Source organism: Lutzomyia longipalpis, chromosome 4, assembly GCF_024334085.1.
Source record: "Lutzomyia longipalpis isolate SR_M1_2022 chromosome 4, ASM2433408v1".
Lineage (NCBI taxonomy): Eukaryota > Metazoa > Arthropoda > Insecta > Diptera > Psychodidae > Lutzomyia > Lutzomyia longipalpis.
Window position 1 is genome coordinate 6,274,126 of NC_074710.1, and position 26,305 is coordinate 6,300,430.

At 33.6% G+C, this 26,305-nt stretch overlaps 1 protein-coding gene across 2 annotated transcripts; it reads right to left on the bottom strand.

Annotated features, from left to right (window-relative positions):
- Window positions 1-1,123: 1,123 nt before the first annotated feature.
- Window positions 1,124-26,097, bottom strand: LOC129795830 (uncharacterized). Of its 2 annotated transcripts, none has more exons than XM_055837321.1 (8): window positions 25,910-26,097; window positions 15,952-16,078; window positions 13,361-15,890; window positions 11,121-11,307; window positions 5,143-9,526; window positions 3,789-3,999; window positions 2,933-3,043; window positions 1,124-1,933 (listed from the first exon to the last, which is right to left on the bottom strand). In XM_055837321.1, the coding sequence occupies exons 3-8, from the start codon at window positions 15,507-15,509 to the stop codon at window positions 1,728-1,730; spliced, it is 7,248 nt and encodes a 2,415-aa protein (XP_055693296.1). In that variant the 5' UTR covers window positions 15,510-15,890; window positions 15,952-16,078; window positions 25,910-26,097; the 3' UTR covers window positions 1,124-1,727. The 2 variants fall into 2 exon arrangements, with proteins under 2 accessions (XP_055693296.1, XP_055693297.1); XM_055837322.1 differs by having other exon boundaries at window positions 25,906-26,097.
- Window positions 26,098-26,305: the final 208 nt, after the last annotated feature.

Consider the following 26,305-nt stretch of genomic DNA (forward strand, 5'->3'; position numbering starts at 1 on the left):
ATTTTTTGTTATTATTTGGCCGAATTTAGCTAAAATTCGCATTTTTTAGACTTCATAAATATTAGCAAAGCATTTTATATAATAAAATTTGCAAAAATACACATTTAAAAAAAATCGGCCGATCAGAAAATGCTGGACTTTCCGTTTTCATGGCAGTTGAATATTCAAAATGCAGCCAGCCCCTTTCTGATCGGCCGAGTTTTCTTTTTGATAAAAATTATTTTTATAAGTGTCTATTTTTGCAAATATTGTTACAAAACACTTTGATTTTATTTATAATGCATAAACAAATGAGAATTTTAGCCAAATTCACCAGAATAATACCAAAAAATTGATATTATTTTTGCAAAATAGCATGGCAGCGCCACAGCGGCAAAAAACGGAAGCTTCATTTACCGATCGTCTTTTCTTCATCGGTCAATCGTCTTTTGCTCATCGGGCGATCGTCTTGCCAATTGGAAGGGATGAATGCAGCCTTAGTGAATGTTTTTCGACCCTCTACAAGGTTTTGTATAATACGAATAAGAGTGAATAGACTCCTTCGCATTCTTCCCCTTCGAATTCTTATGTTTTGAACCTTTTCTAATTCCTTCTAACAAAATGGATAAAATTCACAACATAAACATGTGATAAAGTCTTAAGGTGATAAAGAAAAAGTAAAACTCACTGTAGTACGTATCCAAAAACTTGAAAAATAAATTAATGATTAGTTCTTTAAAAATTTTTTGTACTGGAATAATTTCTTTCTCTCTCTATCAGAAAGTTTTTCGTAATCTTCTATACAATAAAAAAAAATATTAAATTCTAATTCTAATATTATTGTTAATAATAATAAAAAAAAGAATCTTTTTAAGCTACAAAGTTTAGTAATTTTTTATATTAATTATTTATTTACAAAATTTCACATTTTTTTCTTTATAGTAACCTTCCATTTTCATCTGAAAGAAAATTCTTATGAAGAATTTCCACGTTTCTATACATTCCCATTGATATTTACATGAAAATTTATCAAATTTATGTACAAAGTTTTGTTTTTTCTTATCATATAAATTTTAGAATTATAATTAATATTTTCAAGATTATTTTCTTTTTGTTCTGCTGTGAATATTCTATTCTAACGTACCTACGTATATAATGTAGCAAAAAATATTTCTATTTAACTGGGAAGAATAAAAAAAAAGAAATATGTATTAATTATTAAAAATACCTTTATATACAACACTATTTCATTCTTAATTATTTAAATAAAATCTGTACATTAAAATAATTTTTTTCAATCTCCCTTTAGGCTTTCTTCCCAAAATCATTCAAAATATTTTCCTCTGTACATTCTCTTTATTTTCATTTTAATTCATTTATACTTTGCTCCTCAAAATGAGTTAATTTATTAATTAATCTTCCTTGAAGATTTTCTTTTTTTTATTTATTCAAAAGTTCTGGTTAAATAAAAAAATTACACAAAAAAATAAAATAAACGCTTGCCTTAAAAGCATGTCATGTATTGAATTTCTTTCCTTTCTTTTATATCCTTTTTTTGTTTGTTTGTTTGTTTATCTCTGGGCAATTACATTGATTTGTTGGGCCTATGGCACTATTAAAAAAAATCATACAAATCTGTAAGATTTCTCACCTTGTTTTGTATGCGCATTTTTCTTCATGAATTGTTTGTACTATTCCAATAGGGTTCAATGGAAGGAACAAAAAGAAGAGAATCCTTATTTTATTTTTTAGGGATTCTCTTCGGGAACTTTCACATCACACACCCCAATTTCACTTGTTGTCGTTATTTCTTCTTGAGCATCCTCACACACCTTCTCCTCACCTGGGTCTGTTGTTGCTGTTGTGGCAACAACTGTGGATGAGATTACGGCATCACACGTTGTACTGGAAACACTGGGATTCTCTTCTAAACCATCCTGATTGCTGAATGATTCTAATAAAGCAACAACAACAAAATTATTAATATAACATTTTGCTCAAAATTTCATTTCTAAAAGGAGTCTATTCACTTTTGCTTTGTGTCTCTAAAGAATTCGGAAAATGCATGATGGGCAAAGAAAAATTGTAGATTATTTGAAAAAAAAAAAATAGCCTAAGGAATATTTGAGATAAGTTTTTGTTAGAAAAACGAAAAAAATAACGCCTCGAATTGAATAAAATTTTCGCTTTGAAGCATATGCATCTTGTGCTTTAATCTCAAATTTTTAACGCAACAGTTTTTTTTTAAGATAAATTATCATTGATCAAAGCACTGCCAGCCTCATTTTTCACTGGAATGAAATCAACATGCATATGCTTCACGCTTTTTTTTTTTTAAAGAAGATCAATAATTTGAGATGTTACTACATTCCAGTCAAAGCTTTAACAGATATTTTCAAGCAAAAAAAACTTTAAAATTGATTTTTTTAAAAAATAAAATACAATTGATGCATATGCTTCATCTAGTTACGGGGGAAAGAATGAAAATGAAACAGGGAACGTGATTTTTGTATTTCTTTGGCATATTTCTCTTTTTTTACTAGGTCATGGAAAATTAAAAATCTGTCTATTTTTTTAAAATGATAATTATTTCCTTTTTTTCATGTAAAAGCATAAAACACATGCTTCAGTGCTTCTACTTAATTTGAGCAGCAAAACAAAGCTAATAAAAATTTCATTAGATTAATATGGCAAACAGGTAGTATTATGAGTGGTTGTCTCATGTTTTCTACAAACATAGAAGCATATGCTTTATGCATTTGAAAATGAGAATGAAAAATGGGGGCGTGGTTTATTCAATTATTTAGGTAAATATATTCCAACATTTTCCAATGATGATTTTCTTGTTTCTTTAAGGTTTTTTTTTTAAATATAAATCTTAAGGAGATTTTTCTTTCCTGAATAAACTCCTTTATCTTCTTTTCAAGTAAGTAATAGAAAAAAAAAGGCTCACCCCTTGCAGAAGGACCACCAGAGAGCTCCTGAAGGCTTTTATAGTTCTTCAGTCGCTCCGACAGGGACTCCTGCTGAAGCTCAAGAAGTGTTGGTGTTGGACTAAATGGAACTGCAAGAGATTAACATAAAAAATATATTATTCATTTTTTTTTTACTCAATTTGCATTCAAAAAAATATATTAATAATTTAATTTGTAATCTTAAAATTAATTTTTATACTTATCTGTATGTTTTTTTTTTATTTCCTTAATTAATTTATATTATTTGAAGCACATTTTTAATAAAAAAGCTCCTTAAAATACACTTAAGTTTAAATCCTTAAATGATTGAAGACTTAAAACTATTTCATTCAGCATTTAGGCTTAAATATTCACGCGAAAATTAGAAAAAATAAATAAATTCCATTTCATTGAAATGAGTAAAGTATTTTGCCAAGTGGTTAAGCACCTGACGCAGCAAGCAAGAAGTCAAGGGTTCAAGACTTGACTCTTTCCATTTTCTTCATCTTTTTTTACGACTTCCTTTGGGTGTTTCAATATAAAAAAAAAAATAAATTCACTTCCACTAAATAAAAATTCAATCTAAATAAATAAAAACTAAATGTTTTTTGCGTATATTTTTCTTTCCAAATTTCACATTTTAGTCAATTATTCGAAATTGATAAAATTCAGCTAAAATTTTCTTTTTTTTCCTACAAAAAAAAATATTAATTCTGCAATATTTTAAAAAACAATAAATGAATAGAACAAGGAAATTGTGAACAATTTTTAAATATCCTGCATAGCTTAAACTGAAAACTTATTGATTTTGTAGATTTCCTATTGTAAGTTTACAATTCATACAACAGTATTTACCATTTTCTTCAGGAGTTGATGGAGTTTTCGTAGCACTCGCACTGCTACTGCTGTCATCTTTGCAATCCGACAGCCCATCGGGATTCTTTGTAATCCCAAAATCACCATCGAGATCCTTTTGATCTGCCGTATCGGGTGGGGATTTTGAGTCATTGGCTGTTGATGAATCTGTCGATTGTTGCTTTCGCTTTCTATACTCCGTTATTGAGAGCTATTCATTCGTTTGGGAAGAAAATAAATCAAATTCATTCGGAAATTAATTTTTTTTAACAAAAATAAATTTAAAAAAATACAATAGAGTCAAGTTAGGATAGTCTTGTTCTGGAGTTTTGTTTTTTGATGTTTAATCCTTGCATCATGTCTTTCTATTTATGAAACATGTTTATTTGTTTCATTTTAAAAAAATTAAATTTTTTCAGATATTTGAGAAAATTATTTAGATAAAAAAATCGAAAAGAATCACAATTGAAATACAAATCATGTTTCAAGTGTTCTGCTGAAATGGTGAAACATAGAAAAAATGCTTCTGTTTTTACATGTATACATAGCAATATATTGCAATAAAATTATTATATTGTTCAGAAGATTTACAAAATGCCCTTTAACTCTCTTTTATAACTGTAATTATAACCTTTTCGCATTGAGCATGAAACATTTAATAAACATTGAAACATTGGACTATTTGTTGCAATATTAATTCTATTGGTAAACTCCGAGAACTAATCACTGTAAAAATGTTCTTTTTAATCCTTTTTAAAATAAATTCACCTCACTGGAAATTCAATAAAATAAAATGTTTCAAAGTTAGAGTGAGTTCATAACCCTTTCGCGTCCATTGAAGCATACGCTATCCCAAACTCAAAAACATTGTATTTATTTAAATTTAAATTAAATAAATTATTTTTCCAAGAGAATAAAGCATTATAGGTTTTCTTATAATTTGCCAAAGAAGATTTTACGACGACTAGTCGAAACGCCCAAATGTTTTAATGTTTTATGCGATCATTAAAGGTGTTAAACACAACTCAGATCCTTTTGTTTTGTCTTTAAATGGTGATTCAATGTCTCTAAACATAATTCCATAATTCTAAAGTTCAACATTTGCACACATATCAATGGAATAGTGTCATAAGCAGCATATGCTTTCATTAAAGACTCCATGTATAACTAGCTTAAGTCGATTATAATGGAAAAGGATTTTAAACATAATTCCATAATTCTAAAGTTCAACATTTGCACACATATCAATGGAATATTGTCATAAGCAGCTTATGCTTTCATTAAAGACTCCATGTATAACTAGCTTAAGTTAATTATTTTGGAAAAAATGGATAAAAAGAAAGAAAAAACTAACCTTTCTCTTTGGAGCTGGTGGTGGTTCTGGTACACTGATATTTGGATTGAGTCGTGGATCAGCACTTGCTGTCCTTTGATAAATTCTCGGTGTTGGCACTGCCGCCACTGGTGTTGGTCCCGCCGGAATGGGATCAAGTGTTGTGAATGTTGCCTTCGGGAGGAATCCTGTGGGGGCAACGGGTGGTACAGCTGGTGGGGGTACCGGTTGCGGGGGAACCGTATTGAGGGTTGCAAAATACGGTGATCTCGTGGCAACTGGAGGTGCACCGCCTTGAGGGAGATTTGTGGCCGTTGCAAAGATATCCCGGAATGTTGTTGATTTATCGAGATAGTCTGACAATTGTGGCGGTGGTGGGGGTGGAACATTCGTCGCTGCAAGACGCATTTCCATCCCTGGTCCCCGATGGAAGTCATCCATTTGTGGTGGAGGGTAATTTGCATTGAACATCGATGGCATTGTGAAGGTATTTGGCGGGGGGACATTTGTCATGAGATTTGTTGCATTATTCAGCAAGTAGGAGGAGTACGTTGGAACTGTTGTTGGTGGTGGAATGCTTGAATTGAAGCTCGGGGGAAGTTCAATGGATGGTACTGATGGCTGTGCAACTGCTTCAGCTTCTTTTGCATCATCTTTCGCTTCATATTTTGGCGATCTTGATGCTGATCTTGATTTAATCTTCTTCACTTTTGTCTTCATTGCATGCTCATCTGTATCGGAACTCAGACGCTTCTTTCGTACTTTCAGGAGCTTCCTCTCGCATTTCTCTTCCGAAGCTGCCCGTTGTTTTGCTTTGCGATTCCGTGATTTGAGTATTTGAATATTTTCCGCATGAAATGAATGAATTTTCTTCTGAAGATCAGCAATTTCATCATTATTGACATCTTCAATGTCAGCAAGATTCCCATCGTCTTCCTTCATGTCTTTTGATGCATTTAATGGTTCAATGTCAAAGACTTCTGATTCAATTTCCCCTGAAGAATGAGGCGCTTTGTCAATTATTTCTTCTTTAATTCCTTCTTCAATTGGTTTCTTCTCCTCCTCTTCGACTTTAATGACTTCTTCGACATTTTCCTTTACTTCAATCTCATTCTTGGGCATTTCCTGGGCTTCTGATTTAATTTCAAATGCTGCTTCTTCGGGATTCTCTTCAGTTTTGACTTCTTCTTCCGTCTTTATTTCAACCGTTTCAGTTGTTCCCACAATTTCTGGGGTTTCTGTTGTTTCTGTCGTTTCCGGTGTTTCGGGGAATTCAATCTTCGTTGAATCCTCACTCTGTGGTGTCATTGCAAAGAAGCCCGTTTGTGTGGGGGAAAGATCTTCGGGATGATCGGAATATTGCCTTGTGAAGCGTCTCTTCTTCAGTGGCGTCATAAAGCCATTTGGTGGCGATGGAACCATCTCATCGAGGCACTCCTCGGAGATTGCCTGCCGCAGCCAACGCTTCTTCACTGCACTCTCACTCCCACCAGCCATTGGTGGTGTTGGAAGTGGCGGAGGGATCTGAAGGACAGCCGTTCCTTCCGTCTGTTGCTGTGTCCTCTGCTGCTGCAAAACCTCCTCATCCTCTGACGTGCCAAAGCTCTGTTCCTGCGGGGCTTTTGTATCATTCAACGTAATAAATTCCTCCACCTTCTTTGCCATCATACTCAAATTTTGTGGCTCCTCCTGCATGGCTACACCTCTGTAGTGCTGTGGGGCGTGTATTGAGACAGCCGCTTGGACGAGAGTCTCCAAATTCTTCGATGCTGGTGCCCCAAATGCTTCACTTCCCGGATAAATTCCTGCATCAGCTTGATTTAGCCATTCATTCATTATTGTCTTCTTCGTCTTTGTCTTTGGGGGCAGCTTAAAATCATTCTCAGCACATTGATTCTCAAGCGGTGCCACAGCTGCCTCCACAAGCATACAAACACTACTCAATGGGCTCCCATGGAATGGCCCCGTTGCTGAAACATCCGTCCCATCAGCTGCAATATGCAATGGTTCCATCTTACTCTCACCTGGTGGCTTTGCCAGCGCCAACAGCATTCCAGCTACATTATCCTCACCCGGTTGCACCTTAACTGGTTCACTGTGCCGATAGAGCGAATGCCCCGGAAGTGGTGGTGAAAGCATCGCCCCAGATTCCTCCGAAGTTGCATTATCTGAATCATTTGAATTAACCCGACTACGACGTCTCTTCCGCTGCGTATTCGTTTGCTGATACGATTTACTCCCTTTGCGCTTCTTCTTCTTCCCCTGATGATTATTCAATACTTTCCTGTCATCCTCATCCTTCCCCATCTTCTGTGCAACACCCCCACCAAATGGGGAGAAACTATTCCTCCTCCGAGACACTGAACTTGATGCCCCACTTGTGCTTGCTCTATCACTTGTCTTCTGTTGCTTCAACTCTTGCTTCCTCTGCGATGTTTTCTCCATCTTCTCAAACGCCTTGAGGATTGCTTCCATTTTTCTCTCTTCTCTCGTTAATTTTCTCTGCTCCGGCGCTTCCTTTGCCCCCTGTTCCAATTGCTTTTCTTGCTCTGCAACCTTTATTGGGGATTTCTTTTCACATTCCTCCTGAATTAGTGGCGTTGTTGGGGCTGATTTTTGCTTCTGTACCCTCTTTGTTGGAACTTTTGGGGGATTTGTCGTTGTTGCTGGTGGAGGATTTGCAGGTTGTTGCAGCGGCGGCGGTTGCGCGTTAGTTTGCTGTGGATTCTCCGGTTGCTGTAGCTCTGGGGGCTTTGGAATCTTCACGGGAGATTCGGGTGTAACTTGTGGGGGAAGTATTGGGGATAACATGGCAACATTTATGGGTTCTTTTGGGGATGCCACCTGCTCCAAATTGGGTGATAAAAGTGTCGGAGTCTCGGGGATACTCATCGTTGTTGCCGAGGAAGCTGCTGAGATATTTAGATGATTCCTCGTTGGTGATGGAGGGTATTGATTCAACATTTGTGTCACTGTTGGCGGTAAACTTGCTTGTGGGGATGACAATGCAGCAGCAGCTGCTTCCAACAGCTGTGGTTGAATACTCGGAGGAGCAAGGGCTGTTGTTGACAATTGATTGGGTACGAAAACTTGTCCATTTGGGGATAAAAGTCCCCCAACATTGCTCTCCCCAGACGATGAAGTTGAACGATTGCGACTAAGAGCTTTACTCCGTTTGTATCCACCTTCCTTTGAATTCTTTCCATGATACGTGCCATTGACACGCTTCCCGGATGGCTTTGTACTGCCACCACTTCCTCCTCCAGCAGGTTGGGGTAGTGGTGGTGCCCCGGAATTGGGGAAGAGACAATCTTTTGTCAAACCACACGCACAAACCGTTGATGTTGGCGCCAAAACACTCCCCTGTGTGACCCCAATGAGATCATGTGGTTCATGCCTTATTGTTATCTCCGTACTCTCCTTGATATTCAACATGGAAACAATGTACAAATGAATTGTTCCCTTCTCAATAAAATGCACAACTTCTGCATTTGGTCTACAGGATCTCCTTACAAATCTCGCCTCATTCCCATACGTGCGTGTATCAACGCATATCTCTGGGCCATCATTGGGTAGGCGATAGAAGAAAATAAATGGCCCCGGATTCCTATTTAACCCATAATTCCTCGTACTATTGCTCGATGTTATCAATTGCTGTTTGTACTGCCCCGAAAGCATATACTTCCCCCGAATCTCCACAATTGGTGTATTTGGTGTCATCTCATGACTACTTATCAATATTTTTCCACCTGCATGTGGCACTGTTCCACACTTCCCATCCAAATTCCCAACATTCCGTAAATTATATTGCTGACTATTCAACTGCTGATGACTCTGCTGCTTCCCCAGCGCCTGTAGACGTGCCCTCAATTCCGGGGAGTAGTGATTCGTTACAGCTTGCTCATAATTCTCAATCCATGCTCGTAAATTCATCACCGTCTTCTCCCCCAAACCACCACCACCACCATTTTCAACATTTTGCATCTGCTGCTGCTTCCCCTTTCTCTTTGTCACCTTCTTCGTTTCCTTCCTCTTCCCATTTGCCCGTCCCCCACCACTACTTTCACGCTTTTGCCGTTTAGCCGCCACAAAGCTCTCACCCTTCTTCCGGACACTCCGCTGCTTCTTCGTCGATCCCGGCGAAAGGCTATTCAACGGTACCCCACCCACACCGCGCTGTGCCTCCATTACGGGGCTACTAATCAAGTGCACCCCCCCATCGAGGGGGATTGTCTGCTGTGGCAATGTATTGAGCATCATCAATGCTTGCTGCTCTTTGCGCTTAATCAATTGCAAATTCCGCGCACGTGCTTTATCCACAGGACGTGGTTGACACATTTCGCAATTGTACTCATCCGGAATGTTTTGCCTATCGATACCCATGCAGTCCACATGTTGCCAAGCACTGTTGCGCGCACACAGAAATTGAGAGAAAAATATATTTTTTTTATATGCTAAAATTATCTCTCTAAAGACCTGATGAAGGAGGTTTTTTGCTCCACCGAAATGTCATTACAATAAAATATTCTTCGATCTTTTATCTTATTTTTTAAACAACTTTGCACAGAGAATCTATTAAAAACAATTTTAATGGAGTTTAAAAACTCATAATTTACTCTATTTTTCAATTTTGTAAAATAGGAACGAAGACAGAGGGAGGTTTTGGGATGTTTTAACACCCCCTAAACATTTAGAAAATTCAACGTTTTCTTTTATGAAAAAAATGTTTCTTTTTCATGCTACTACATTAAAAAAGGGTAATTTTTAAATTGAATAAAAAACTTTAAATTAAGCGTGGTAAATCAAGCATTTTTAAAGAAACGTCAAACGTTAGAAAAGAATTATGAAACGTTGAAAAATATGGCAAAAGAAGCCTCAAACGTTAATCTTAACGACAAGTGTTGGAAAAGAAACGTTAAGATTAAAAAAAAAAAATTGTTAAACGTTAGAAAATAATCGTTAAAATGTTAGAAAAGAAATATCAAATGTTAAAAATCTGTCAACGTATGACAGAAGAAGTGTCAGACGTCAAATTAAACGACAAGTGTTGGAAAAGAAACGTCAAACGTTAAAAATTTACATCAAACGTTAGAGGAAAAATGACAAACATTTATAAATAATTTTTATGTTTCTTTTTTTTCCATTGTTTAATTTTAAACAAAATAAAGATTTTGAAAAAAAAAAAACATTTTATATAAATTTCTGCTATGTGAAATGTAAATAAATAAGAAGAAGAATAGTAAGTTCTCCTGATTGGTTAAAAAAAACAATATAATAAAAATGTTTTATTCTATGATCAAAAACTCATATTTTAAACAGCTTTGCACAGAATAATGGACAAAAAAATTAATGCAATTTGATAATCAAACATTTTAAAAGAAACCTCAAACGTTAGAAAAAAATCGTTAAAATGTTAGAAAAGAAATTATCAAACGTTAAAAATATGTCAACATATGACAAAAGAAGTGTCAGACATTAATCAGAACAATAAGTGTTGGAAAAGAAATGTTAGGATTCAAAAAAGATTTATCAAAACGTTGAAAAATTATTTATTTATTTATTTATTAAATTGATAGAGGGGTTGTCATAATTTTTTTATGATTCCTCTATGAAAAATAACATCAAACGTTAGAAGAAAAATGTCAAACGTTTTAAAAGTTTCATGTTGTTTCCTAAACCAATTTCTTACTTCGTTCAAACAAATCAAAATCTAAAAATGTTTCAATTAGATTTCTGCCTAATTCTCTATTTTAACACATAAATAAATAAGAAGAAGAATAACAAATTCTCCTGATTGGTTAACAAAATTCTTTGCTGAGTGTTTATTGGTTAATTTCATTAACTGGTGGAACTTTTATGCAAAGTTTACTTTAAATAATATTTATATTATTTTCTTTTCCTCCTTCCCATTTCTTCGATTTTTTTTAGGAAAATTTTTCTTTATTTAAAATCTCTCTGAGACTTTCAAAAAAAAAATAATAAAATAAAATAAAACTCACCTGCATTTATCGCAGCAGATCATATATCCATCGTCATGAGTTAAATCACAAATACATCTTGTTACAGAATCATCTTCACCTTCCCCTTCAGGTGCTGTCTCCGTTTCTTCCCCTAAATCATTATCAAGGGGATTCTTTCCATTTCTCGAATCATTGCTTATCACCGAATTGTTGTCATCATCTTGTTCTGCAGGAAACCAATGAGAAATAAACTTTATTCCCTCCATTTCTTCATCACTATTCTCACACATTTTTCCACAGCAGAAACTACTACAAAACTGATTTAGCTCCAAAAAATCATTTTTTGGCAAATATACAAATTTTCTATATCATCAACACAACTCTGAGGGGGATTCTGAGAATTCAGTAAAGAGACTGAACGGTACGCAGCGCTTAAGTTAAGGGAAAACTGGCTTTCTTCTCTATTTGGTATTTTAATCAGAAAGAGGGCAAAAAAAAATTAAAAAAAAACAGGGCAATGGTGTTCTATTGATTACAACAGAGCACCACCACCGTGTACGATGAAATGTTGATAATCATGTAAAATATTCATCATTTTATTTCAAGTAAATAAATTTAATTTCATTGATTGATTCCAAATTAAGTATTTATTGCGAGGGCTGAGTGTATACCTATACGTATTACATCCACTAAAAGGTACATGCGGTAATTGCATTCTAATGACCAATTGCAGTTGTAATGAAGAGATCCTCTTTAAAATTTCTTCAAACTTTTGAAGTGTTTTGAGCGAAATTCCCTTTAAATTTTATTAATAATTCTTTAGCAAAGGTTGTGATAAAAAATAATAACTTTTTTGCTTTATAAATGACTGTTAATTAAGTCTTTTAATCAATTTTATTAAGAACGTGTTTTTTTAATTTGAATTTACTATAACTTTGAATTTAGCCGTTGTGCTGAAAAACAATAATTTTTTTTAATTGCAATTTTTTGAAAAAATCGTTTTTTTTTTGTTTTTATTTACAATAAAATTTACATTTCGTCCATAAAAAATGTATGGAGAATGCACGTTTCGATAAAAAAAATGAGATTCGTTCAATAAAATTAAAGTTTCGTTAAACAAACTGACGTTTCCTTCGTTAAAATTCACGTTTCGTTGTTAATTTTTTTTCGTTTAAAATTGTACTTTGCTTAAATTTCTGTTTCGTCAATTAAAATTTTATGTTTCGTTAAACAAACTTACGTTTCCTTCATTAAAATTCACGTTTCGTTCAGTAAAAATTGTGTTTCTTTCGTTTAAAATTGAATTTTGTTTGCATTAAATTCTGTTTCGTCAAATTAAATTAACGTTTCATTGAACAAACTTACTTTTCCTTCATTAAAATTCACGTTTCGTTCAGTTAAAACTGTATTTTTTTTCATTTCAAATTGCATTTTGTTTGCATTAAATTCTGTTTCGTCAAATAAAATTAACGTTTCGTTGAACAAACTTACGTTTCCTTCGTTCAGTTAATTTTTTTTCGTTTAAAATAGCATTTTGTTTGCTTAAAATACTGTTTCGTCAATTAAGATTTTACGTTTCGTTAAACAAACTTACGTTTCCTTCGTTAAAATGCACGTTTCGTTCAGTTAAAATTGAATTTCTTTCGTTTAAAATTGAATTTTGTTTGCTTCAAATTTTCTTTCGTCAATTAATATTTTACGTTTCGTCAAAAAAAATTGCATTTTTATCCTTCAAACGTTTCGTTCATTAAAATTTACTTTTCGTCAAACAAACTTATGTTACGTTGATTTTAAAATATATGTCTCACTAAATAAAAATTTCCTTTTTTTCAAAAAAAATTCACGTTTCGTTTATTTAAAATTTGCGTTTCGTCTGCTTAAAAATTTGTTTCGTTAATTAAAATTTTTTCACTAAAAAAATTTGCATTATCATGCCTTTAAATTAACGCTTCGTTCATATAAACCTTTTTTTTGTAATTTTAAATCTCATTTACTTCTGAGAAATTCCGCATAATTGTTCATTTAAAAAAAAAAAAGGTTTTTCTCTAAAAATTTTTTTTTTTTTTTAATTTATATGAAAACTCTATTAATTTATAAAATGTGTTTAAAACAAAATTTTCTCTACTGCACCAGTAATCTCAGATTTTTCCTTTACTCTTAACTCGCAATGAAAACCGCCCTCACGTTGTTGTGTACCCAGAAAGCCCCCCAATACATGTCAAATCACACAATCCCTGAAAAATTCATTAAAAAAAGTATTTTTTCCTTGTTAAACTTACTTTGTTGATTGCATGAATATCCCATGAGGATGTGAGCAAGACTTGTATCCGTTGCATTTGCCACACTTGTTTGCTGAAAATTCTCCTGAGGTGCCTCTTGCGTTGTCATCCCTTCTGGCATTGGTGCAGCGTACGTATGATCCTGCAGAGCTGGATGTTGCATTATAAACTTTGTGTCTTTCGCTGTAATCTGCTCCTCGCCATCTGTGTAGTCATCTTGATCGTAGTTCTGATCTCTCTGATAGTATTCCTCATTTGTCGCCACAAGGGGTATATTATCAATGAATGTTGTTGTTGTTGTTTGCAAATCCGACGTATTTACCCGGAAATACTCCGGACCGTGCTTCACATCGGCACTTCCTTGATACTGTGGCACGGGGTATTGTTGTATTTGCACGGGTTCCATTGACGTTTGAACTGTATTCGGTGTTGATGAAATTAAGTACTTTTGCTGCTGTACGTAGCGATTGTTATTTATTACAGCCTTCTGGGAGAGACTTTGGAGTATTCGTGCGGAAATCTCCTCATCCATTGACATCCCATTCATGTACATCATATCATCGACTGTTGTATTGCTTGACACCTCCATGGGGGCGGCGGTAATTGTTGCTGCCACATCCGTTGTTGCATTGTTGATGAATGCGGCCGTCGACACGGGCGTTAGTTGATGCCCCACCATACTTGAGGTGGAATTTGTTCGTAGCTTCGTTGCTGGGGGTTGCGTAACATTCCCCTGTGCATTCACATACTTAATCGTACCCCCTTGAATGATATTAAATGACGGCACCGTCGTGACATTCTGCAGCATCTTTATTTGATTCCCCACCGGGGTTATTTGCTGTGTTTGCGACACAATCGGGGAATTGGGTTGTTGCACCTGAATTATCTTATTTGTTGCCTTCCAATTCTTCTGTGCACCACCACTCTGTATCACCAAATTCCCCATATTTGACAAAGCTCTCACCTGAGCTGTTCCCCCACTGCTAATTTGCTGCCCAGGCGCTAAGCTGCTAAACTTCACGGGAACACCCGAATTGGGGGTTGATTGAATTTGAATTCCCGGTGATTTTGGTATATTTGTCGTTGGATACTGCTGCGTGAGCGATGCAAGATTGGGAGCTGGTGAATTTGTCGTAAATACCTGCTTCATCATCTTATTCATCTGTACGGGCTGCGGGGCTGCCTTCAGGGGAGTTGCTTTTGTCACTGTCTTCACACTTTGTGCCAATTTGTGCCCCGCAACACTACCTGCTGTGTAAATTTTCATTCCCGGCTGAAAAATCTGCTGTGTTGTCCCACTAACAATCTTTGGGGCTTTCCCCATGCCACCCCCACTGCTATTGTACGCCACCGTTGTAGCAGCAGCCTTCACTGCAGCCTGCTTCGTGGCTTGCTGAAATTGCTGCGGTTGCGTGAGACGTGACATTATAATATTCCCCCCGAGGGTGGCATGCGTGAGTGTCTGTACACGCGTGAGAACCTGCACATTGCGTGGCACGGAGACTTTTTGAACATTTGGCGTTGATTTTGGGATCATTTGACCTCCCGCCGTACCCTTAATGGGATTCACGAGATTAACAATTTTCCCACTTTGTGGAATTGTTTTGGAGACAAATGCATTAATGTAGCCACCCCCACTATTTGCACTGGAATTGAGAGTTTTATTGCTCGTTGTATTGACAAAATTGATGGTTTGTTGCGTTGCCACCGGAGCTTTCGACACGAGCGTCACATTGCTTATAACATGCACCTTCGAGCCGCTACTCTGACTATTATTAATCACCTGCCCCTGTGATGTTGTCACAGCACTACTCATCCCACGAATTGTCCCCGAAATCTCCTGTCCAACAGCCATTTGATGATGCTCCCCACCATCATCGGAACTAACGAGTTTTATTATCTGTGGAGCTGCTATAATTTCATTTGTTGCCAAATTTATAACACTCCCCGTGAGATTTGACCCATTTCCAGCACTAACCACAGCTCCAACCTCCTGAGTGGCATCCGGTACTGTTCCAGCATCTCCTGCCTGTCCTTGCTGATGATACCCATCACCGGCAGCAACAGCAGCAGCTCCACCACCACCACCTTGACCACTATCAACAACAATTCCACCCCCAGATGATGGAATATGAAGTGTGGCTGACATTGCCTTCTTTTTTGATGATCTTTATTTGATTCTTTTTTTTCCCTCTTCACACACACACACGGAATTCAATCCTTTTGCGCCACGATTGCTGAATTCCTCATAAACTCCACAAATATTAAAGAAACCCCAAAAAAAAACCTCCTCCTTTCTCCTCTCTCGTTTATCTTTATCTTCTCCTTTCCTTTCCTTTTTTTTCTTCTTTTTGTTGTTAAATACTCTCACGTTAAAACACAGAGAACACAACAAAGAAATTCTAATTACTGAATCTCCTTTTGAGGGAGGTAAATCTCACCTCTACAGAGTCCACTAACTAATCCACTACTTTTCTCTTTCTCTCTCTTCTTTTCTATGTCTTTTGTTCACAATTTGCATAAAATAGTTCTGAAAAAAAATGAAAGAATTTCTTTATTTTCCTTTCTTTCATTTGTTTGTGTTTATTTACCTTCTTTTGCTGCTAAAACTACTAAATCCATTGCCTCTAAGAACATCCTCTCAACACCACGAAACTCCTTCGAGAATTTGCAAGAATTTCAAATATTCTGCAAAATAACAGAAGAAATGTTCTTTGACTGAAAAGAAATAGAGAGAAAAGATAGAAATTAGTTTTTTTCTGCAATTATTTCGTAAATAAAATGATTTTATGAAGTCTTATTGAAAAATCAAAGGACCTCTGTAGGTCAGTTGGTTAGAGCACAATTCAAATAGCAAATGAAGTGAGTTCGAGTCCAGAACTGGAAGATTTTTTTTTACCTTTTTTCATGCCTAATAATTGATAGAATGGATGAATTTTAAAGAATTTCATCACAAGATTGAAGAAATTGGAAAAATTCATTAATTTTTAGATAAAAAAAATACTTTTGTATGTAAGAGTTTAAGATTAATAAATTTCTTATTGAAATTATTTTAAAAATTTCTTTTATTTAATGCCATTAAGGCGGATATATTGCAAAGTGATAAATTTTTAGAAGTTTGCTATATTTTCCCATTAAAATCATGTCTCTCTCAATTGATTTTTGTTGTATTCAAAAATAATGTGAAAAGGATCAGAATAGGTCACTTAGAAACCTCTTTAAATCCCCGAAAATAAAACAAAACAAAAAATTCATAACTTATGTTCTTTTTTTTTAACTTCATTGATTTCTTTTAAAAAGACTACGAATCTTGTAGAAACATCGAAAATAAAAGATGATCCTTTTGACGAGAAATTATACTTTTCTTAACTTTTCTTTTTATTTTCTTACTCTTCATTTACAATTTTAATTTTAGTTATTATTTGATAAGAAGAATTTCATTTATATTTTATTATTCAATGCTTAGTAAGTAATTTGTGTTCGCCACAAGAGGTTTGTATCTGTCGAATATTTCGATTATTTTAACAAATCATCTGAATGTTGACGAACCTGGTTAATTATTCGAATTTTGACAAAAATCCGAATCTTGACGAATTTTTTGAGAATCATCAAAATTTCGACGAATAATTCAGAGATTTTCATTCAAATAAATAATACCCCTTGATTCGCCATTTTGAAAACATAGACTAAAGATGAAGAACATCGAATTTAGAATATCGAAAGGACGCTTCCACATAACCTTAAAAATCTCATTTCTTTGCATTTTCTCTGTCATTCTACAAATTATTTTTACTTCTTTGGTTGTTGATTTGTAATATTCAGTAAACATTACGCCAGGGTACAGAATGAAAATATTTTATGACCTTGCATTTGTGCCAATTGATGAAGAGCATTGAATTAATAATCCATCCAACCAACCACCCACCCACTCATCCCTTTAGCTATGTACATTTACAACTCATCAATGATCTAAGAGAGCTTTCAAAGCTCCCCCAATAGCTTCACATTCACAACCAACTCCATATACACAGAAAGTTGTGTGTAAGCATTGCGCTCGTGGATACTCCCGCTCCCTGAATTGAATGATTTTTTTCCCTCAAGGCCAACATGTAGTTTTTTTTTCTCTCAACACCATCAACACATTCATTTATAAAATTTTCCAAGTTGTCGTTTGTTTAGTTTTTATATTTTAAAACCAACACACAGAGAGAGAGATGACTGCTGAAGTACAACATCGCATAAAAGAAAAATGTATTTTATTGAATCTCCAAGCTTTGATGTGTTGTATACATATTTTTTTATCGCACACAGAGAGCCAACGGAGAATACATTTTGTGTGGAATTTTACAGAGACAGCTCTTTTTTTTTTATACAACACTACCTACAAATACCTTACCTATCTACATTTTCTGATTTTGTGACGCAAAATAGAAGTGGAATATTTTATTATGTTGGTAGTGACACACACTATATTCGCTAAAAGTTCTTTTTTATGTCGCATTGATTTTTATTTTCATTGCAATTTGCATAATTTTCTAACCTCCTTTTACAAATTATTTTTAAGTCATAGTATTGATTTTTAATAAAATTTCATACGAAGAAGAAACTAAGAGAAAAAAAAAATATCAAGAAATTGGCTGTTTCTTGAGAAGGATTCGCCATATTTTCTGCTTATTTATTCCACAGTACAGAGTGTCTGAAACTCCATTTGAGTTAACATAAGAAGTGGTTTTGTATTGTACAAAAATATATGGATGAGCAGCATAAAAAAATATGCAATTCCTCCGTCTTCAATTCATCCCTTTCGCACGGTTGAACCAATCGTTGCGTTTGAATTGTCGCCGTTCTATTGATCGAAATAAAAACATCGCGCTGCCTCTCGTGCTTCGCTCTTTTTTTTTGCGACTCTTCCTCTGAGCATGTGTGCAAAAATCTTGTACATACGCGTGTACACAACTACCACCACATAGCAACATAACAGACACACAATCATCAATATCGGGGAGCTACTGCTGAAAATCTCTCTCATCCATTGCGATGAAGGGTTTTTCATTTCGAGAAATTAGTGTCTATTTTGTTAAAGAGAATTATTCTATCATTTTATACATAGAATAGGTAGTTCCAGGGGCTCATTTGATAGAAAATACATAGAAATCGACATTTTGAAAACATAGAACAAAAATGGAGAACATCGAATTAAGTATTAAAAAAGGACGCTTCCGCAGAATCCTTCAAAACCATATTTATGTGCGATTTATTTGTAATTATTCTTGGTTATTGATTAATTTTTATAAAAGACAGATAACACTAATAAAACTGAATTAATAGAATCTGAAAAACATCGAAAATATGTGATTTAACAAAAAATGGCCGTTAAAAAATGGCCGTTAGAAGAATGAAAGGGGCTGTGTGGATGTCGAAATGACGTCCGGCCCTAAAAAATTTAAAAAGAAGAAGAAGAAGAAGAAGAATGAAAGTTGATTGAGTAACCGAAATGTCAGTTTCAGGCATTTATTCGTTACCTACTTGAAACATCAAAATTGGTCTAATATTACGGAGATAAATTTTTATCGCATTTTCAAAGGTTCCAACCATTCCATCAAACGTAATTTCCTCATATTGGGCCTTATTCAGCGACCAAGAAACCCTTGAAATTCGCTTCAAATCTTGAAATTTCAGTACAAAATTCAAAGATTTCAAGGGTTTCTTGGTCGCTGAATTAGGCCCAATATTCGAAATTAACTTTTTCTATGTATTTTCTTTCATATTTGTTCTGTATGTCAGTGATGTAGCGTAGTCATAAATACTTTTGAGATTTATTCGAGACTATGATGTAGAAAATAAAATAAAGGACGACTTGACAATTCTTAACAAACGATTGACATTTGTTTTCTTCTAACATTTAATCTTAATTTTTACTGTTTGACGGTTTTTTTTTACTTAATTTTACGTCACTCTTAAAACCTTTGACGTTAAATGTACATACGTCGGTTTTTTTCTCATGTCTTTATTTATTTTGCTGACGTTCCGATCCAGAAGGGATCTTCCTCAGGCCCATATTGAACACGAAAAAGCCTTCAAGTTTAACAGAAAGCCAAAAATTCAATCAACTGTCATTGTTTAAAAAATATTCCCACTTCCACATTTTAAAATCAAACAAAAAGCCGTTTAACGGAAAATATGGCGTCAGCGTCCTTTTCTAAAACATCGACAAAACATCGAAACTATGATTAAGGCTCCATTTTTTTTTTTAGTTTATGACATTGCATTCTTCGGCATTATAAGCCCCGGACTTAATGTCTATCCATACTTCCCTTCCCCCAATCAAATGCGCTTAATTCAAAATGTGGTATAAACTTCCTGACCCAACTACTTTTCACATTGGACGCATAAGTCGAATCATGCGCATTGTGCATTTTATCGACTGACAGATTTTCTCTACATAACACGATGTGTGTGTGTGTGTCTGTCTCTATATAAATTTTAACATGTGTGGTTATATGAGAGTAGTAGAAATTTTCTAAATTTAAATACAACCACAAAAATAGTGCATTCTCAACTAATGTAGTATGTTGGAACATTGTACAAATTATGTATATTTTTTTTCCTATCTTTCTTTTTATTTTTGTTACTGTTGCATTTTCATTGCATTTTAATTGAGACCATTGATTTCTTTGGCATCACGTAAACCTTTTCTTTCTTTCTTTCCTTAATCTTATTTATTTATCTATTGGTTATTTTTTTTTGGTGTGATGAATAGGAGAAAGTTCTACACACGCGCGCATCATCCCATTTTGGATTTTAAGGGCACATCACCCAAGAATAGATTCTGCACCGAAAAATCTACGGCATTTTACACACCTCTACTCTATGTAAGTGTTGTGGTTTTAGATGGAAAATATATTTTTGAAAGAGTCATTGCACACCGGGCTGAAAAAGAAAATATTTTTGTCTATTTTCTCATGCACTTCACTCTCTTTCAAATTCAGGTTATTGACCACACACAACACCCATTTCTTCCTATTTATTTTGTACCGTGTGTATGTTTTTCTTTTTGCCAATTGTCATTAAGTTTTATGCTACTATTTCTCATGCGCCTCCTATAAGAGGTCTTTTCATGGTTGTTGGAGTATGTGTTGTTGGACATTTAAATACGTTTCTCTCACTCATAAAGAGAATGAATCTTTTTAAAAAAAAAATTAAAATACAAAACAACATTTTTTGTTGTTATTTTATTACTCTCGTTGTAGTGCCCCCCCTTCGATGGCCTGGTGGGGCCATCCCCTCTTGTTAATTAGCCCCACCAGAGCCATCCAAACATATATAAACGAATTGTTGTAAGGAGAATTGGATGATTATTAAAGAAGTTTTATTAAAAGAATATGTTTATTAAATTAAAAAAAAAAGTATTTCACTGGTGTTTTCGCCCGGGAGGACAACGAGGAAAACCCTCGTTGATCCTCCAAGCTGTTAAAAAAAAAATTAATTAATTAATAAAAATAAAAATAAAGTGCTGAAAGTGCTGAAGATGCTGAAAAGTGATGAAGAAAAAGTTGTGATGAGTTTCGCCACCCTGTAAAATAATTAAAATTTAAGAAGTGAAAGAACTGAAGGAGAAATCAAGTGCAAATTTTTAAAACATTTGGCAATGCGGAAATCGTTGATGTTGCAAAGTTCGCGTTAATGAAAAAATAACTAGAACAAGTCAAAAAAGAAACAAAAACAAAAGAAAACTCGGTCAGCCTCAAATCAATGGTAAATAACAAAAAAAAATATAAATTTAAAATTTGCTTACTTAAACAAAAAATTGGTCAACCTTTAAATTCAATACGGAAAAGAAAACAATTAAAAATTTTTTGCTTATTAATCAAAAATACAAAATATGAACTTGTGCCCACTTAAAATTGATTATGTTGCAAGAATTGCCATGATAAGTTCAAGAACAATGTTCTGAAATTGTTCAATACAATTTCGTTCATTTGTTATGTACATTATATAAAAATTTCAATAAACACTTTTCAAATAGATTCAGGCTATTTGAAATAGTGTATATGCCGAAATAAAAATATCTTATAAAGAAAAAAAATATACAAAAAAAAATCTAATTTCCTCTTAACTTCCTCATTCACTCCTTTTTCTAAGGGGTGAGGGGAAACCACTTCTTATAAAAAAATAAAATAAAATAAATAAATAAAACCCCTTATTAAAAAAAAAATTGAAAATGTGTGATAAGTAAATAATTAAAATAGAGAAAGATAAAACTGTAAACTTCAAATAATAAATAGCTTAAAATGAAATTTAATTTATGAATCTATCTATAAAAACAAATATAAATGAACAAATTTAAATGAAAATCGATAAGTAATAAAAAAAAAATAACTAAATAAATTTATAAGAATCATTTGAATAAAATAGACTACGAAAACAATATTCAAATATACAATAAGCAATATACAAATATACAAAAAAAAAGAAAACTATAAAAAAAGGACTTACTCGTCCTTTCTCTAAGGGGTGAGGAGTGTAGTGCCCCCCCTTCGATGGCCTGGTGGGGCCATCCCCTCTTGTTAATTAGCCCCACCAGAGCCATCCAAACATATATAAACGAATTGTTGTAAGGAGAATTGGATGATTATTAAAGAAGTTTTATTAAAAGAATATGTTTATTAAATTAAAAAAAAAAGCATTTCATCGTGTGCATCTCCTCTTTAACACGATGATAAAAGGAAAATAAAGTATATAAAATGCATAAATATTATGAAATTGATAAGATAACATTTCTACACTTGCACTGCTGTATCATCTCCCACAATTTACATATTCAAACACAAAAGAAAATATGAACAAATAATTTACAAGTGTAAATTTCATTGACCTATCAAAGTTATCTTATTCTTACATGATGGTTTAGAGTTGAATATTTTGTATTAAAAATTAATCAAAATATGTGTAGACTTTTTTTTAGTAAATTTTGTTATAAAATTTTTTTTAATAAAATATTTCTAATTTATTTTTCAGTTTTTCTAGGCCGAATGATTAGGAAAATACGAAAATTTCTCCAAAAAACAACTTTAGATATCAATAAATATTTGTCAAATACTTATGTGCCAGCCGGGTACCTCATTGCCATGATAATTTCTTACAGGGGTATAAAAATCATAACTAACAGTGAATGCCTTGAGGCATTGTTTTACGTACATACTAACTAAGTCAGGAAAAATTCTTATTTTGGCATTCTAAATTAATTTATTTTTCTAAATATAAAATTTCTTTTTTTACCACTTTTAAAAATTTAAATCAGAAAAATTAAAAAACGAGAAAAACATTAAAAAAGAATAAAGCAGATTTTAATTATAGAATTAACCTAATAAAATTGAGAATTGAACTCTTATTAAACTTCAAAAGAAAATACTTTCTTTCAGCTCTTAAGCTGTGATTCTCTTTTTGGCTAATAATTTGAATTGATAAGTTTTAAATAAATTGTAGATATAATAATTCTCGGCCGACTTTGCTTTTACTATAAAACTTTCTTTTTAAATCCAATCTAACGCTTTTTCTTTCAATTTTATTTATAAAGCACCATCATGTAATTAAAAGCGTAAAAAATGTCTTCAAAAAGAGGTAAGTACAGGCCAGCCGGGTAAACTTTTTCTACCACATGAATTATTTTATTACACCTCACGTAAAAAATACATTTTCCGTGCAAATTACCAATCAGTAACACGTTAAGCAATTTATTATATCCCATTAACTTCTTTAGTTTCTTATCTTCTTATAAGACTTAAGCGAAAGACGGTAATAAAGTTGGTAAAAAAAAACTTCATAGAAGGTCAATTTGGCCCTAATGAAAATTTCATTGAACTACAAAAAATATTTAAATTATTTCCAACACATGTAGACCTTTTTTTTTGAATAATGTGAATGTTACTTCAATGGCAAGTTCCCCCAGTAGCCCCAAAAACTAGGAAATGAGAGAGAGAAAAGTAAAAAAAAATCTCTTAATACAATTAAATGCAAATAAATGCGTATTACCGACCATTTGTGTTTTGGTCCAATGTGCGTGTGTTGAATGGAAAAGGAAGGAAGTTGTATTTATATTATATTCATTTTGGGGCTCTATCACTCAGCTACACAGCTTAGTAGCAAATGGTAGAAGAAGAATGAAAAAACAAACATTGTATGACAACGTTATCAACGACGAAAAATTGAAAAAAAAAGAATGTTCGTTATCTGAAAATTCTCACCCTGCCAATTGAAGCGCATCCGTTGTGCGTTTTTTTTTCACACCACGGAAATTAGTGTGACTATTTACTTCTGATGTGAGAGCATTTTGTGGGTAGGTACTTTTATACACTACAAGTATTAAAATAAATACAATACAGCCTCATTAACTAGCCAGCAGTGTGTCTTAAAATAAATTCTCTCGTGGTGACAAATTGAGAAGAAGAAAAAACCAACATCGCACTTTTAATTACATACCAAAGAGAAGAAAAGAAGAAATTCACAACAAATTGTGAATAAAACGACAAGATGAATTTTATTCCTTGGCAAAAGGTAGGTAGAGAAGTTGGAGTGGAATTAAATAGAAGTTTCTGAAGTCTTTTTAGTTGTAAAAGTTAAGAATTATGTGGCTCTAAAAAGTAGAAGGAATGTTTCAGAAGGAAAATAAAAGTTTAAGGTCTTTTAATTAGTGAAACATGATGTTTTTTGTGGTAAAGAAATGCAAATTTTGTGTATTTTGACCATTGAATTATTAGTTTCTAAATATTATAAACATTCAGGAAGGTTTTTGACGAAAAGGATCATTTTAGAACCTTTTCTACCAAGTTTTTATCTTCTTTATTTCAAATACGCGCCTTTATCAAATGTTTCAAAGACCATTAAGCATGTTTCCTTAGATGAAATATCATGTTTCACGTAAAAACTAGTCATTCAATGGCTTTAATGTAAGAAGCTCCTTGAGAATTTCATTCATTAGATTTTATTTTTACTTTCTTTTTATCTTATTTTTCTAAAATTTTTAACATTCCAACTTTTGGTGGAGAAAATCAATTAAATAGCATATAGGTTAATCCAGATTTATTGTGAAGGATGGACTAAAATATTAATTCAATCGATGGATCCGATGGATCAGCTATCAGAGAGATTTTTGATAAATCGGATTTGAAAAATCGTTATTTATATTTTTTATGATTTCAATTACAAAAATAATCTCGTAATTATTTATTTTGCCTTCTTATTTGTAAATAAGTAATTAATAAATACACTAAAAAATTAAATCTTTAATTTATTATCCTTTAAAAATAAAAAAAAAATTATTACAAACTTTTAATTTTTCGTACAATGAAAAACGTTTTTAATATAAAAACAAAATAATAATAGAATAATGAAAGGGAAGCAAGATAGTTTACATGTGTGATGGGAAAGAGAGAGCAATATATCAAGTCTGTGTGAGTTTTGTTCTTATGTGCAAAAAAGGGGTTAATAAATTCACAAAAAACTACCCAAAGAAAACATTCAAATTCCTTTCTTTATAATAAAATGAATTTCGAGGAATTTTAAAACAAATTAATGAGGAAAATTTCAGTAGAGAAAATTAGGTATGAAGAGCAGTATTTTCCATGAAAATCAGAAGAAAAACCCTTTGAGTTTTCTTCTTGCCTTCCAATATTTCCAAGGTTTCCAATAAAAATTCATGAAATTCATGTTTCTTCCTTTTCCATTGGAAAAATGTGAAACATGTAACATATTCCCAAATGAACCCACATATTTCCCCATACAATATGTTTGTGTGAACCCCTTGAAGTCAATTTGGGACAAATGAATCAAAGAAGCCAACATGAAACTTTAGCGTCTAAAATCAATCCGTGAAAAATCTATTTGTCTCTCATTCTTGCTCACACTAAAATGTATTTGGCATCTCACTCTGCACTAGTTTGTTGTGAATTATTTTCCATTTCTGGAAATTCCAATTTTTTTTATGAGACTTTTCAGCTTTTGCGAATTTTTGGGGATTTTCTCACAAAGGCAAATTGGAAAATGGGAAATCCAGAGAAATGTTCCGAGAGGTTTTTTCATCTCCTTGCCAAATTAGCCCAGGAGCCACCTCTTTTACGCGTGCGTGTGTGTGTGTAAGCGCAATGGCGGCGTACGTTTTCCTATTGAGAAGCGTTCAATTCTAGGAGGAGACTCGCAAAGATGCCCGAAAAATCCCTTCCCCCACACTTTTCCACCTTAAAATCAACGAAAATGCTCCCCCTGAGCTCACACGGGATGTTTAAAAGTATTCCGGAGGTGGCGAAATGACCGCAAATGGGTGAAAATATGTCCCAAATTCCCAAGTCCCAGAACGTTGAGATGGAAAACACTGGTAAATTCCCGTGAAAATACATTTCCCCGTGTGGAAAAGCTGAAAAGTACGTAGCGGCGAAGCCGGGGAGTTGCGAGCAAAGCCCCACGGAGCCCCAATGTATGTGGATAACGGGGAAAAGGGTCATTGGAAAAGTTGGCGAAAAAGTATCAAATGGGAATAAACACCAACTCACTCACTTTGATGAAAATTTCACAGTAGACACGGAAGAATTGCCGTTCTTGATGCTTCTCCACAATCTCCAGCACTTTTCTCACTATTTCTTCACAATTTGAATGAATATCATTGCGTTTGCAGACCTCAAAATTGCCTCTTCAAATTGAAAAACATTCACTAAACCGTAATGGCGGCCATTTTGAAATTCATTGAGATGTCCCATCTAGACACATCGGTTTTCGCATAAAGTTTTGTTTTTTTTTTCAACCAAGAATTTTTGGGAGGTTATAAAAGGCGCTAGAATTCAAAAATTCAAAAATAAGAATTAATTTTTTGTCTTTTCTTGCAATTTTCTCGCATTTTCCGGGTAAAATTGAGTTTTCAAAGCATGGGAGGCCTCGACGATGGGCAAAATAATT

Bases quoted from the DNA above. Each gene is read 5' to 3' on its own strand.
- LOC129795830 (XM_055837321.1), bottom strand. From the start codon at position 15,509: ATGTCAGCCACACTTCATATTCCATCATCTGGGGGTGGAATTGTTGTT. The intron at 4,000-5,142 runs GTTAGTTTTTTC...ACGAATGAATAG, and splicing joins CACCAGCTCCAAAGAGAAAG to CTCTCAATAACGGAGTATAG. The intron at 3,044-3,788 runs GTAAATACTGTT...AATCTCTTGCAG, and splicing joins ATCAACTCCTGAAGAAAATG to TTCCATTTAGTCCAACACCA.